Source organism: Amphibalanus amphitrite, unplaced genomic scaffold, assembly GCF_019059575.1.
Source record: "Amphibalanus amphitrite isolate SeventyFive unplaced genomic scaffold, NRLGWU_Aamphi_draft 001896F_arrow, whole genome shotgun sequence".
NCBI lineage: Eukaryota > Metazoa > Arthropoda > Thecostraca > Balanomorpha > Balanidae > Amphibalanus > Amphibalanus amphitrite.
Window position 1 is genome coordinate 2,833 of NW_024883389.1, and position 15,779 is coordinate 18,611.

The 15,779-nt window shown below is 46.7% G+C and overlaps 2 protein-coding genes across 6 annotated transcripts in view; both read right to left on the reverse strand.

The window, feature by feature from the left end:
- Positions 1-1,726: 1,726 nt before the first annotated feature.
- LOC122375692 lies at positions 1,727-11,105 on the reverse strand. The gene is made up of 3 exons (XM_043355182.1): positions 10,616-11,105; positions 2,953-3,106; positions 1,727-1,917 (listed from the first exon to the last, which is right to left on the reverse strand). The coding sequence occupies exons 1-3, from the start codon at positions 10,990-10,992 to the stop codon at positions 1,780-1,782; spliced, it is 669 nt and encodes a 222-aa protein (XP_043211117.1). The 5' UTR covers positions 10,993-11,105; the 3' UTR covers positions 1,727-1,779.
- A 2,671-nt stretch (positions 11,106-13,776) lies between these two features.
- Positions 13,777-15,779, reverse strand: part of LOC122375691 (pro-resilin-like) — a 50,450-nt gene continuing 48,447 nt past the window's right edge. For all 5 annotated transcript variants that reach the window (XR_006255439.1, XM_043355177.1, XM_043355179.1 and 2 more), the window contains one exon: positions 13,777-14,924. Coding sequence is in view for 4 of the 5 variants with exons in the window: in XM_043355177.1 (XP_043211112.1) it covers positions 14,920-14,924 (5 nt within the window). In the remaining variant the exon portion in view is untranslated. The remainder of the gene's footprint in view (positions 14,925-15,779) is intronic.

Here is a 15,779-nt window from a genome sequence, read left to right on the forward strand (position 1 = left end):
ATGTTGCCTAAAGAGGTCACTGATGCCAGGTCAGGTCAAAGAGGTCAGGTCACTAAGGGTCACAATATGAACCCAACTATGCTAATTGCTAGGGTCGCGTGATACATGTTTTATGGTCAATTTTACAATTGATTTTCAATGGTGTGGGCTAGACGGCCATTGGGGCCGGTTTAGATTACGTTCTGGTGGAGGTCAGGTCAAGGTCAGGTCAAAAAAGGTTAAATTGCAGAGTTGATATTTTGCATAAAAGGGGTATCTATTCGATGCAGCTCATCACGGGAAATCCAATGATGGTCTTTGGCTTACTCTGTGTGTTCTGTGACGGCTAAAAATTGAGTTTGAAATTTTTACGTAATACATTTTGAGTAGTGTTTTTTTTTGCCAAAACTTTGCTAAAAATGGAGCTGTCGAGTTTAAGTTTGGCATATCTAGAGCAGATAGTTCTATAACATATATTCCAGCTTTAATTTTGAATGTTGTTGGTATTTTCGGGGTGTTATAGTTCTGTAGTTTTGATGGTCGAAATCAATTTTTGTTTAGAAATCAGAGTTGGCAGTTTTGTAGCGCTGTTTATTTTACATCTTTTTATCTTGAATACCTATTTTTTGTTATCTTCAAAACTGTAAGCGTGACAGCTCTTCCCGCTAAACCTTTTATTGGGTCGAAAATGACAGCACATGACGTCACTCTGACGTCATTTGTGACTAACCTTTCATAAGAGCTCTGGAAAAATTTGGTCACAAGGTGTAAAATGATGCCCGGAGGGGTCTTGAAAGTTTGGTGGCGACCTACGCTATACTTTAGGAGACATCGACTGAAAAGGAGAGGGGGCTGTTTCGCGCCCCCGTCCCCTCAACGGGGCTCGAGGCTTTCAGTTGTTGCTCTCACATAACTCTTGGTTATATTACCACGTAGTGGAATTGCAAGCTTGGCAATATAAGCTTCCTGCCAGCTCCGGACCCGAGTTTAAGCAGGCTGAATTTTAACATTTGACTTTAAATTTTTACCGTTGAGCTTTTTAGAAGTTGTATGAACTGTTCAGCTCCTTTTTTGGTCCATCACAGCGGGCTTGTATGTCATTTGTCAATCAAAACCGAATTAAAAACTTTTTATTAGGTCTGGTTATCTCGCCAACTTCTTAACTGAATCGTTTGGTAGCTTTTGATTGGGCACTGCCCACGTTATCTGTCAAACTTTTCGTATAAACGAGAAGAGGCTGCTGACATCGTTTGTCGCGGTTAGATAATACCAATCCACGTCTCAGTGTGGCTGCTCGATCGCACTTTCCCTGGCCCACCTCTCCTACCAGGCTAGGCTTTGCCCGGCACAGCCGTCGCCTCAGTGCCTCGGGCGGTGACCCGTTCAAAGGGGCTCACAATTCGTATGGTGCCGTGGCTCTCAAACCAACACAGAACAGTGAAACGCTTAGGCTTACCTTCCATATAAGGCGAACGGCTGATTCTGGCGCCGGGGCTTCATTCATGCTAAAGCGCCCAATCACAGCGCCGCATTTCAGTTAGTGTCGGGCGCAAAAGCTACTATGCTCCGCCCCTCCATCACGTGACCCTGCCCTCACGTGGCCTCAGTCACGTGGTGTTTCCACTTCTTGGCGCATGGCGGCGCTAGTCTCGCAAGGGCGGTGGTAGCTTGCTCCCCCGCCGTCCGGGGGTGATGGGTAGCAAGTGCTGGTGACTGTACCTGTTCATTATACCTATGTGTTATACCTACATACATAAATATATATTGCATGCATAAACGTATAAATACATACAGATACATTTACTCAGATACACACCATGAGCAATCACGTGACGTCTGACCTGTATCGTCGGCCTTGAGCCTGACCCGGCCCAGGGCGGCCTTCACTTGTGACGTCATAGTAAACAGGTTCACCAGGTGTTTTAGCACGTCCACCAGCTGAAAAAAAAAGCCGCCCGGCGGATACACAGAATGATCACTGCAAGTGCAGTCTGCATGTGCGCACGTGCACTGTGTAATGCAAGACCGTGGCAAGACTAGGTAATCGTAGCACACGGAAATGAATCGCCCGCCTGTAAGCCAGGTTTCGATGTTGCCCAGTATCCCCACTATCTACGTGTGATGACGATCATATATGTCTTACAGACCGTACCGTATGAAAAGTCCGTCCGTTTGCAAAGGGCCTGGCCCAGTCAGGCCGTTTGAAGGCGGCCTGAAAACATTAGCCGTTTGCAAACCGCCTGAAATATGAGCCCGTTTGGAAACGGCCTAGGCAGTTTGGAAACGGCCTAGTCAGATTTCAAACGGCCTGGCGAAGTACAACTATCTCAGAAGATATCTTAATGGATCCAGATTGGTCGATGATCGGGTTTGCGGAAGGACTTGTCTACGTCGAATGTTTTCTACCTTTGCCATACGGCCTAGCCCTAGGCGATTTCCAAACGGCCTGGAATTTCAGGCAGCTTGCAAACAGCCTGGAACTTCAGACCATTTTCAAAGGGCCTGACTTTTCAGTCCGTTTGCAAACTGACTGGGCAGCCCAGGCCGCTTGCAAACGGTCTGACTTGAGCCAGGCCGTTTGCAAACGGACGGAATTTTCATACGGCCTGTAACATATGTACGGCTCTCGCGAGGTTAAGCGGTAGGCTTTGCACTTTTACATTTCCGGTTATATCTCAGAAACTAATCGTTCTACGATGAAGCCCTTTTACACGATCATGGCCGGCTTGTGAGCCAATAAGTCGATCGCATCTTCAATAGCCTGAAGTACATACACTAAATTTTCTAGGTGCAAAACCTACCGCTAAAACCCGCAAGACCTACGAAAAAAATTGAGTTTGTGATTGAAAGGACGGCGCTGTCTGACGCATGTAGACTAGAGCGCTCGAACGGTTGCCGAGATATGAAGCTGCGAAGTGTCGCGTTGCCGCTCCTACCGATATTCCGCCTCAAACTGCTGACTGCAGACCTTACCTCAGCTTCTTCTGCTGCGTCGTCCGTCACCTCAGAGTCACGTGACCGGCTCAGTGGGCTGTCCACGGCATCACGTGACCGGCTGGCTGAACCGTCTGCGGTGTCACGTGACCGGCTCAGCGGCCCGTCGGCGGTGTCACGTGACCGGCCGTCCCTGCGGCCCAGCGGCGGGTCAGCGGTGGTCAGCGGGCCTCAGCTCCAGGCTGCGGCAGCGCGGTCGGGCCGCGCCAAGGCCCGATTCGAGTATACCGGCCGCGACCACACTGCACTGGCGCTGAGAAACTCCGCGAGTCGTTCCGCTGAGCATCGTTTGTGGCAGGTGACTCAAAATGAGCTAAACCTCAGCCTGGAGCCAGCTCCACTCTAGCCGGTACATTGCTTTACCATACAGAAAAACAAAAACGGACGACTTTAAATGATACATTTTGGTGAAAGGATGAAGGGAAATACAAGGATCAAACAATCCACTCATGGCCTATTATCCATCCATGATTAACCTGCGCCCCGCTGGGGGTCCTGGTTTTCCACGCCCTGCTGGGAGGAGGGGTTGAATCCCCCTTCTAACTCAGCTCCTGGGCCACGTAGCGATACGCGGAAGGCGGCGCTCGAAAGAGCGCCAAAAATAATGATGAAAACACTTCGGTGACTTATTTGATCAGGTCACTAGAGATCATTGAAGGCAAAATTTCGCCGATTTCAAGTCAAATGTTGACAATTTCTAAGAAGCGACTAGCCAGCGCATAACTCAGAAACCAATACAGCAACAACGCCGCGGAAAAGCTCATTTGTAGCCCTACCCGCGCCGGGCCGGGGGGGGGGGGGGTTGAACACCCCCACTGTGGTTTTTCGCAGATACCTCAAAAAACGGCGGCGGCGGCAAAAAACCGCCGTTTTTGGCCCAACTGTTTGTGCATCTTTTGCGCACATGTTGTGAAAATTTTAGACCCAGGTCACCTTAGGTCAGGTCACCAGGTCACGCCAAGTGACCTCACCTCAGAAAAAAATAAGAACGCTCGTCATAGCTACACCGACTGAACGATTGCCTTGAAACTTTTAGTGATTGATAAGAGCAACACTATCTATAAAATGTTTATCTTGGAATTTTGATATCGGTGACCTAAGGTCAGGTCAATTTGCGGCCTCTCCATTATAAGTCAATGGGAGAAAATTGAAAAGCGTCTGTTTCGCACGAACGCTATTCTAGACACTCTCAAACATCGAGATGTAAGTCAAACTGACACACTGAATCGGAAAATGGCAACTGTGACCCCTCGTTATGTCCCCGAGGTCATCTAAGGTCACGAACAAAATCTAACAGTTTTTCGCTAATAACTTCTGATAGAGGCGTGCTAGAGCGCTGCAAACGCCTTAGATGTGTTCGGCTCGACGTTGCGGATTGACTGATATGCAACATGACCTTTTCCGGTCAGGTCATGACCTTGACCTGAGGTCAAATTTTCAAGTTGATCTTTCAAGGTCAAATTATAGTTCATTCGACGCGTCTCGACGAGAGGAACACGATGCTGGCAAACGTAATGTCATGACTCTTTTGAGTCAAAAGTTATTGCCGAAAAATAACACGTTTCGTAAAAACGGCTATTTTTGGAGTTTTTGCCCTCTGGAGGCTAAACCGTTGACCTGAGGTCAAATCTGACAACATTTTCAGAAAGGTCTGTAGAAGGGCTATCGAATGCGTTTTTTTCGCGGCGCTCTAGCTTTATCGGTTCCTGAGATAGCCGTTGGCAGTTTCCAAAATGTTGAAATAGTCAACATTTTACCTTTGGTGACCTCTAGTGACCTGACCTTTGACCTTACCTAAGAAATGACAAAAGTATTTTCGTCATTATTTTGGACGTTCTTTCGATTGTTGCTTACTGCATGTCGATACGTGGCCCAGGAGCAGCCGAGTTAGAAGGGGGGGGGGGGTGTTCACACGACCCCGTCCCGGTGCGAAATCACAGGGCACCGGCCCGGCGCGGGTTATCCCGCGCCCCGTAGGGCTACCGGCGGACCCTACCACCCGTAGGGGGGGGGGGCGTTTCGGCCCCCCCTAACATATCGGAAATTTACCAGCCGATTTTCAAAATTCAAACGGCGTTCGATAACCCCACAGCGGAACTACCTTGTGACAAAATTTCATTGGCCTAGGTCAAACCGATGACGTCACAGGTCAGGTCAAAGGTCAGATTTTCACCGCTCACAGGCATTTCAAGAAATGTGCTGTGAAATCGAGTAAATTGGTAAGTTATTGAAAACCATGGATGGTACATTGTTCGTCAAACACATATTTCGCTATCTGAGGTCACTGACACCAGGTCAGGTCACAGAGGTCAGGTCACTAGGGGGCACAATATGAAAGTGTTGTGTGATACATGTTTTATGGTCCATTTTATATGACAAATGCGATTATGTGGGTCAGGCAGCCTTTGTGACCAGCTTAGGTCACGTTTTGGTGAGGGTCAGGTCAAGGTCAGGTCAAATTAGGTCTAATTTCAAAGTTGATATTTTGAATAAAAGTGGTATCCATTCGATGCAACTCGTCACGGGAAGTCCAATGGTGGTCTTTGTTTTGCTCTACGTGGTCTAGAATTGCCAAAAATTGAGTTTGAAATTTGACGTCATCATTTTTAAACAGGTTTTTCGCTATTACTTGGCCAAAAAACGAGATATCGATCTGAAATTCGGTATGTAGATAGAGGATGGTAGGTGCTATCACATGTATACCGATTTTTTTCGAAACTCAAAAACTTTTTGGATTTGTTGTCAAATATATAAAAAATGCATTTTTGATTTGTGGGGGTCAAAACTCAAAAATTTCAAAAACCCAAGACTGTAGTTTTGTAGCCCTGTCAATTCTACACCTTTTATGTCTCGATCATTTTTCTGTATCTTCAAAGCTGTAGGTCTGACTGATCTTCTTGCGAAGGTCTTTTTTCGGTCGAAAATGGCAGAACATGACGTCGTTCTGACGTCATTTGTGGCCAACCTATTATAGCCTCTGGAACAAGTTTCTGTCACAATGTGTAAAATTGATGCCCAGAGAGGTCCTGAAAGTTTGGTGGCGATACCTGCAGCCGTTTAGGAGATATTGACGGAAAAGGACAGGGGGCTGTTTCGACCCCGGGGGGTCCCCCCGGGGGGCGCGGGTTAACCCGCGCCTGGCTGGGGTCCTGGATTTCCACGCCCTGCTGGGGGGTGCTTGAACACCCCCCCCCCTTTGTAACTCAGCTCCTGGGCCACGTAGCGATACGCGGATGGCGGCGTTCAAAAAAGCGTTAAAAAAGGAGGAAATCGCTTCGTTCACTTTTTTTGGTCAGGTCAAAGGTCGGGTCACCAGAGGTCATTGACGGCCAAAATCCGCCGATTTGTAGGTCAGATGTCGACAATTTTCAACAAATCGACGCACAGCCCGGCAACCAATAAAGCTACAGCGCCGCGGGAAAGCTCATTTGATAGCCCTATTAACGCTTTTTCTGAGTGATTCTCTCAGCTTTGACCTACCGTCAACGGTTTTGCCTGCAGGGGGCAAAAACTGCAAAAATAGCCGATCTTTTCGGAATCAGTTTTTCTGCATTACCTTCTGACTCAAACCTTGCACTAACTTTCTTTTACCAGCATCGTGTTCCTCTCGTCAAGACGCGTCGAATGAATTATCAATTGACCTTGAAAGGTCAACTTGAAAGTTTGACCTCAGTCAAGGTCATGACCTGACCGGTAAGAGTCAAGCTTCATACCAGTTGATCCATATCGTCGAGTCAAATACAATAAAGGTGTTTTCATCGCTCTAGCATGCCTCTATCAAAAGCTACTCAAGAAAAACAGTCAGATACCATTGGTGGCCTAAGATGACCTCAGGGGCATACAAAGGGGTCACGGGTGCCATTTTCATACTCAGTGTGTCAAAGATTCAGTAATTCAGTATTTTAGAGTGTTATAATGACCTTCGTCTAATAAAGGCGACTTTCAATTTCCTCCCATTGACTTACAATGGGGAGGTCGCAAAATTGACCTAACCTTAGGTCATCGATATAAAAATTCCAAGATTAACATTTTGCACATAACGTCGCTCTTATCAATTTCTGAAAGTTTTAAAGCGATCGGTCACTCGGTTTAGCTTTGGCAGACATTGAAACTTTTTATGTAGTGAGGTCACTTGACCTGACCTGTTGACCTGACCTTCAGTGACCTGGGTCTGGAATTTTCACAACTTATGTAGAAAGGATGTATGATAAGGTGTACCAAAAACGGCGGCGCGAAATTCGCGAAAACCCGTAAGGGGGGTGTTCAAACACCCCCCAGCAGGGCGCGGGTTAACGCTCTTCTGAATATTGTTCTCAGATTTGTCCTAGGGTCAACGGCTTTGCCTGCAGTGGCAAAAACTGCCAAAACTATAGTCGATTTATTGTGAACGGTTATTCTTCAACAACTTTTGACTCAAGCCTTGCACGAGCTCACTTTTACGGGCATCGTGTTTCTCTCGTCAAGACGCATCGAATGAACTATAATTTGAAAGTTGAAAATTTGACCCCAGGTCAAGGTCATCACCTGACCGGGAAGGGTCATGTTGCATATCAGTCGATCTGTATCGTCAAGCTGAACACATCCAAGCCGTTTTCATCGCTCTAGCATGCCTCTGTCAGAAGTAGTTCGCGAAAAAACTGTTAAATACCATTCGTGACCTGAGATGACCTCATGAGCATAAACAGGGGTTACGGATACCATTTTCATGTTCATTGTGTGTTTAAGTTACTTGTTATTCAGTGTTTGGGAGTGTTCATATTGGCTTTTGTCCAAAAGAGGCGCATTTCAATTTTCTCCCATTGACTTTTTTAATGGAGAGGTCGCAAAATCGACCTAACCTTAGGTCATCGATATCAAAATTCTGAGAAATGCAATATGTACATACGATTGCTTTTAGCAATTGCTGAAAGTTTTAAATCGATCAGTCACTCGGTGTAGCTATGGCAGACATTGAAACTTTTTATGAGGTGAGGTCACTTCAAGTGACCTGGTGACCTGACCTTGAATGACCTTGGCCTGAAATTTTCACAACACGTGTGGAATTAATGTATAATAAGGCGTGCCAAAAACGGCGGCGCTCCGTGCCGCCGTTTTTATAGATATTAACGAAAAACCACTTGGGGAGTGTTCAACTGGTAAAAGTATACATAAAGTCCGAGGGACTGTTAACCCGCGCCCAGATGGGTTCTGCCGAGCAACGCGGTCTGATGGGGGGGGGGGCATTTTGTCTCCCCCCCTCAGATCTCGAGAACCACGCAACATAGCGACAAGCGGTAAACGGTGTTCGATAGCCCCAACGGGGAACTACCTTGTGACCCAGTTTCATTGACCTCGGTCAAACCGATGACGTCACAGGTCAGGTCAAAGATCGAATTTTCACCGTTTACAGGCATTTCAAGAAATGCGTTGTAAAATCGAGTAAAATGCATTTCATTGAAAATCATCGATGGGGAAGTGATCTTCAAACACATATTTTGCTATTTGAGGTCACTGATACCAGGTCAGGTCACAGAGGTCAGGTCACTGGGGGGGTCACAATATGAAAGTGTCGTGTGATGCATGTTTTATGGTCCATTTTACATGACAAATGCGATTATGTGGGTTAGACAGACTTTAGGGCCAGCTTAGGTCACGTTTTGGTCAAGGTCAGGTCAAGGTCAGGTCAAGATCAGGTCAAATTAGGTCAAATTTCAAAATTGATATTTTTGCATAAAATGGGTATCGATTCGATGCAGCTCGCCACGGGGAGTTCAATGGTGGTCTCCGTTTTGCGCTACGAGGTCTAGAATTGCTAAAAATGGAGTTGAAAAATTTGACGTCATCAATTTTTAACAGTTTTTTCGCTATAACTTCGCCAAAAAAGAGGTATCGATCTAAAATTTGGTATGTGTATCGAAGAGCGCAGGGACTACCACATATATTCCAGTTTTTCGAAATTCGAAAATTTTTTGGAAATTTTTTGAGTTTTTCTAAAAAAATCATTTTTTTTTATTTTTGGGGGTCAAAATCCCAAAATTTCGAAAATCCGAGATAGCAGTTTGGTAGCGCCGTCTTTTCTCTACACAACCACATAGAACTTTAAAATTACTTGCTAACTGTAGAATTGGTGAGCGTTTCAAGATGTCATGTTTTTTGCTCATTTTTACTCGAACATGACCTCAGTTTGACCTCAATAACTCCTGACCTGGCCCGGTAAGGTACCCCAAAATTTGGTGGCGCTGCGCGCCGCTGTTTTCGCGCTATTTAAGAAAAACCACAGGGGGGGGGGCCAAAATGGCCCCCATCGATAGGCGTTATCACAAGTGTATTCGCGGCCATTGGGGCGACGTAAGAAAAGAAGAAACCAACTGGCCCCAAGAACTTTAAATTATCAGTTAGCATGCACCTTTTCCTTGATGTGTAGATAATTTACCATTATTTGTTACAGAAAATTGCATTTGAAATCTTCCATTTATGCTTTTTTCATCGTTTGCACAATATGTTCTTTTACTAAGCTAGAAACACTAATTAGAAATAGTTCCCGCATCATCAAGAACAATAGGGAAGGCTTGAAGTGAATAAAATAATTTAAACGGTTTTGTAATCTATGTGAAGGCACTTCTAAAATTGCCTGTAGAAATATTGAAGGCAAAAGTTCAACTTTCACAAGACGGATGTCTATAAACCTGTTTAACTTGTGACAACTCAGCCGGTATTTCGTCGCCTACAGCCCAGCTTTCCCTAGTGACCGATAGAGGCGCTGCTATCGATGTCCGCCCGTGCCGCCTAACGTCAGGGCGCGGGTTAAAAGATAGTTTTCACATTCTTACATTATTTGACATCCTGAATCCAAAAATGATGCTTACATGTCTTGGAGAGTCAGCGAGCGAAGCGAGACGTGAAATCAGGTCAAATTACATCGTATAGTGTGCTTTTCATAATCGCACACTATACGGACCTAATCTATACTAATACCTTCAACCCCCCCCCCCCGCCACCTGGGCGCGGGTTAAGTTCTTAGGGAAAATTTAGAAATAGACATAAGTTTGTATTTTGCGTAGAAAATGTCCCATTGGAAAGAGTTTTATCATTATAGTCCATAATTGTGTAATGTGTAACCGTAATATCTTCTCCTAGATATTTGGGAGGCAATGGTGACACATAGAGCACTTCATGGGCCGGATAAATCCGTTATCCACGGATAAATCCGCGGACCGGAGAGGATTGGATTCTAAATTTGTTAAAAAAGAACGGATATGGGCGGGCCGGATTTGGGAGTTGAAGGTTGAACCCGGATCAAAACAGATCAAAATTTTAACATTCAACATTGAAGTTAAAAATTAACCTAATGTGTTAAGCGGCAGCAGAGGTTTGATTAAAGTAATAGGCATCATTTTATGACACTCACTTGTCATAAGACTTGTATGGCTGTCTGGTCCCTTAGATTGAATTTGTTAGTCCAGTTTTGGGTGAAACCAGTTATTGGTGAAACGGATTATTACGGATATTTTTTGGAAGTTTGGCTGCAATACGGGCCATGGGTGGGCCGGATTCTGATATTCAAAGAAAGGCGGATAATGGGCGGATCTGGATATGACTTGCCGGATATGGGCCGGGCCGGATCCTAAAAAGCCTATCCGTGAAGTGCTCTAGTGACACATACCTTGGTCCGCAGTGATTTAGACGGGCCGTCTTGCTGGATCCTTTCCTTCCTTGCCCCCGCGCCGTGTCTTGATAGCCGGTTTCCGACACTCCCTTGGCGTTTCTTGGTTGATTGGTCGTGCCGTGACCGCTGTTCGCCGTCCCCTGGCCTCCACTGAGTAGCGCGGCTGCTGTCGGACCGATTCGGTTCAGGTGGCTGGGTAGTGGCGGCGGAGGGACCATTTTCAGAATGGTCAGCGGAGGGGGGTGCAGCGGTGGAGGGGGGATGGACCTCACCGCCTCCTGGCGCCTCGCCAGCGGCGGCGGAGGCGTGGTTCGAAACAGCTCAATCAGCGTCCCAGTGGCCAGCGACATTTTACATGGCTTTGGTGTCGTCATTCAACTTTATATAGATGATGCGTAATATTATGATTGCTGCTATCTTGTTTTTGAACGGAACAAAGTAAATATTCGAAACATTATCTAAGTTCCTGTTATTACATTCACTGTTTGAAGATAATATTAGTGTTGGCAAAATAAGCATATGGAAATATTTATATTTCAGATGAACAGCACGTGGCATCATTGCAACTCATCTCTCGTGTAGGTAATTACGAGCGAGCGCAGCGAGCGAAGCGAAGTCTTTACAATATAACGGAAAAATCTCAGTATGAGCGGCCCGGCCCGGCCTGTAACGCTTTTGAGAGGCTTATATCTCAGCAACCGCTGGACCGATTAAGCTGCGGTCTTTTTTGCTGGGTAGCCCAATCCCTTCTATCCCGTAATTGACTATGTACTTTTGATACATCTCAGTGACCGACGTGGCACGTGCCACGTGAAAAGTCAAGGGTGTTCAAACTGTTTTGCAAAACTAGTGATTTTGAGAGGGTCATATCTTAGCAGCCGCTTGACCGATTGTCTTGCGGTAATTTTTGTAGGGTGGCTTTGGTGCCAGTTGGTGCCTTTGGTGCCAGTTTATATTATGTTCTGGTGAAGGTCAGGTCAAGCTCAGGTCAAGGTCAGGTCAACTTAGGTCAAATTTCAAAATTAATATTTTTGCATACAATGGTATTGATTCGATGCAGTTCGTCACGGGGAGTTCAATGGTGGTTTTTGTTTCGCGCTTCGTGGCCTAGAACGGCTAAAAAAATGAGTTCAAAAAATTGACGTCATTAATTTTGAACAGTTTTTAGTTTTTATGAGCGAGCGAGCGCAGCGAGCGAGGCGAAGTCTTTTCAATATAAGGGAAAAAATCTCAGTATGAGCGGCCCGGCCCGGCCCGGCCTGTAACGCTTTTGACAGGCTATATCTCCGCAACCGCTGGACCAATTGGCCTGCGGTCTTTTTTGCTGGGTAGCCCCATCCCTTCTACCCCGTAATTGACTACTTTTGATACATCTCAGTGACCGTCGTGGCACGTGCCACGTGAAAAGCCAAGGGTGTTCAAGCTGTTTTGTAAAAGTAGTGATTTTAAGAGGCTCATATTTCAGCAGCCGCTTGGGTGATTGTCTTGCGGTAATTTTTGTAGGGTAGCTGCATCCCTTCTACCAAAGGTCGGATACTCTTGATCTATGTGAGTGATCCCCACTGCACGTGCAAAATGCAAAAAGAAGAGGTGCCAAATTTTTTCCCATTTCAATAACTCGGTAATCACTGGGGCGATTTTGCTGAAACTTGGCATACATGTAGGCACCCACCAGACAATGCAATGTGCATTCCCATTTCCCATGTGTTGTGGTTAGGGTGCTACTGCACGTGCGCACGTGCAGGGGGCGCTTCTAGATCACGAGAACGGCTGGGCCGATTGCGCTCAAATTTGGTACACAGTTGGGGACCGGTTAATAGGGTGCCGTGCAAAAGTCCGTTTGGACCCCGTTTGCACGTGCGCACGTGCAGAATGCCGTTTCCAGATCTCAGGAACGGCTGGGCCGATTGCGCTCATATTTGGCACACTGCTAGCGACCGGTTAAAAGGGTGCTTTGCACAAGCCCGTTGGAAGTACCCTCTCGCCATTCCGCACGTGCAGGGCTCCTCGCTCGCTCGTTCTTCGCCCAAAAGGCGTTTTACTGGTTCGCTAAAACTTGGCCAAAACAGGAGGTTTCGATCTCAAATTTGGCATGTAGTTGGAAGATCACAGGGACTATTTGTTATTTCCTTTTTTCTAAATTCGAGACACTTTTTGATTTTTTTTTGCGTTTTCTTAAAATCAACTTTTCTTATTTTTTGGGTCAGAAATAAAAAAAAACTGAAAATCCGAGATAGCAGTTTTGTAGCGCCGTCTGTTGTCTACATAACCGTATAAAGAACTTTGAAATTGCTTTGTAACTCTAGCTGTTGTGAACGTTTCAAGATTTCATGTCTTTTGCTCATTTTTGTTCGAACATGACATCAATTTGACCTCTCTCCTGACCTAAGTTGACCTAAGACTTGAAATTTTGTGCAAAGGTGACAATTTGAAACCCGGGAAGGTACTGAAAACTTGGCGGCGCTGCGCGCCGCCATTTTCTTTCTATTCAGGAAAAACCACAGGGGGGGGGAATTGGCCCCCCCAGCGGGGCGAGGGTTAACAAGGCTACAAACCTGCTATCTCGGATTTTTGCACGTTTTGAATTTAAACCCCCAAGATGAAAAAGCGATTTTCTGGATATAATACCCCCAAAATACCTTTGTTCAGAATATAATGTTATACTCGTAGAACTATTGGTCTGCTATTGATTTGCCAACTTTGAGCTCGACAGCTCCATTTTCTCAAAGTTATGGCGATAACACTGCTTAAAATTTATGACTTAAACTTACGAGCTCAATCAAACTCATCAATCAAGCTCAATCAAGCTCGTATCAAGCTCAATGTTTAGCCTTTAGGCTAAAATGTATAGACTATAGACCACGCAGAGCCAAAACGAAGACCACTATTGGATTCGACGTGATGATGAGCGGCATCGAATAGACACCCTTTTTATGCAAAAATAACAACTTTGAAATTTGACATTTTTTTACCTGACCTTGACCTGACCTCCACCAGAACGGAGCCTAAGGCGGCCCTAATGGTCGTGTAACCCACATCATTGAATTTGAAATGTAGCACGGCGCATCTGCGACTGAAAGCGACTAATGGAGGCCCGCGGCGTTTGTGGACATTCTCCCTTCTGCGGATGTTCGCCATTGTCTTCCCAAACGCTGAGCTGTCGGATGACATTTATTTGGCGACTGCTCTCAGGGGCAAATACCGTGGGCTGCCGCGATGACGCTGTCTCTATATTTGTGGACCCTGTTCACAGTGAGTTAACATGGCGTGTGTTACACCGCTGTTATCCCGTACCAGCCGCGTGTTACCGCCGGCCTAACGCGGCCTAACGCGTCGGACTGACGTCTCAGCGCCGGCCTTACGCGCGCTCTGTTCACCGATTGGTGGTTGAGCCGCCCGGCGGCGGCAACAGCCGGCGGCCGAACACGACCGGCCGCACCGTGAGCCGGTGTGACGTCACCGGGCGACCCGCAGCCACCGGTGTGACGTCAACGGGCGGCCCGCAGCCACCGATGTGACGTCACCGGGCGACCCGCAGCCACCGGTGTGACGTCACCGGGCGACCCGCAGCCACCGGTGTGACGTCACTGGGCGACCCGCAGCCACCGGTCCCGGGCCCGGACACACGCTCACACGGTGGCAGGGAACGAGCGACGCAGAGTTTGATTATTGCTGCACTTTAGCTCATTTGCTACCTAATACACCAATCACACCGCGATTCTATCTACCTTCAGCCCCAAACGGCATCACCGAGCATATATTGACGTAAAAATGGCGCTGATAGATATACACTGTTAGAGGTTGTTCTTATCTGAGTCATAAAACCTACTACACACTACATACACAGGCACTTCTAAACGTGATGGTGGAAGACGGTTTGTCGTCGGCGCTGCATTTGATGTGTGTGTAGGCGGGTGGAGCCCGACAGGTGGTGAGGTCGAAAACAGCACGGATCTGTGGTTGCTCTGCCACGATCTGTCACATGCGGCAGACTGTCCCACAGACAGACTCTCCAGACAGACTGTCCAGACAGAGAGCTCCGGACAGTGTCCTCCGGACAGCAAGTTCCGGACACACATAGAGAGTTGTCCGGACTGCGTCTCCAGTGAGGTGCACGTAGGGAGTCTCCGGACGGAGTCGCACGGAATAAATCTCCGGACAGAGAGTTGCCCGGATAGCGTCCGGCTACACTGAGAGAGCTGCCAGACGAGTGATGCCAGGTGAGGGCTTCCAGACAGGTGATGCCAGACGGGCAGGCCGGTTGTGTTGCCTGGTGTGAACTTCATGTTCCATGTTCTGTCCTAGGCTGCAACACACCAAAAGGAGCATGTCAAGATCGAACACATTCCATAAAGCGCATACCTACTGAGAATGGCACTTGTGCTGCGGCAAGGAAAAAATAGTGCAGTGTCTTATTTTCTGTCTTTCCACTGCTGATTATAAGAAAGCCATGTCATAGGTATTTGGACGTGATAGAAATTACGTGAAACAGTAGGTATATAGAACAGTCTTATTGGTTATCATTTCTTTAGCTGAAGCAAACCCTATGAACAAACCAACCTACATACCTTTGAAATTGTGTCAAAGCAAGCAAATGACCAGAAGTCCCTAACAAGGAAGTCGTAATCAAACATCTTGTAAAACAGGGGAATAGCTGAAAGGCTCACCCCTTCCCACGTAGGGATGCAGATATGACTGAAAACATTTCTTTGCGATTATTTTGATCGCTGTGTAAGATGGGAACTATACCACTTACATACCCGACGTTTCATTCAAACCCTCGCAACATGCAGTCAAATACCATACCACGACCGCCCATAGTGCAGTCAAAATAACCATTCACCCTTTTCCAGTAGCTATCAGTCATTCCAAGTCCAGGCGCGACACAGTCAGTCAGTAGACAGTCACAAGTCACAAAGTTCCCGCAGAAAGTCCCCAGTCTGTACGACCAGTCTGAACCAACGGTGACCGTCCAGTGTGCCATTTCTGATGCATGTTGGTGTGTTGTAACGTTCTTGTATAATGTAAATTGTATGCAGTTGCAGATGTAAAATACGCCGCGAAGTTCATTGTAGTGCTTCACGAGTTACCAGTGTGCCGTGAAAAGTATTTGAAATAGCTGAGCCGCGCAGCCTGGTGAGAGCAGCCTGCTGCACATGCG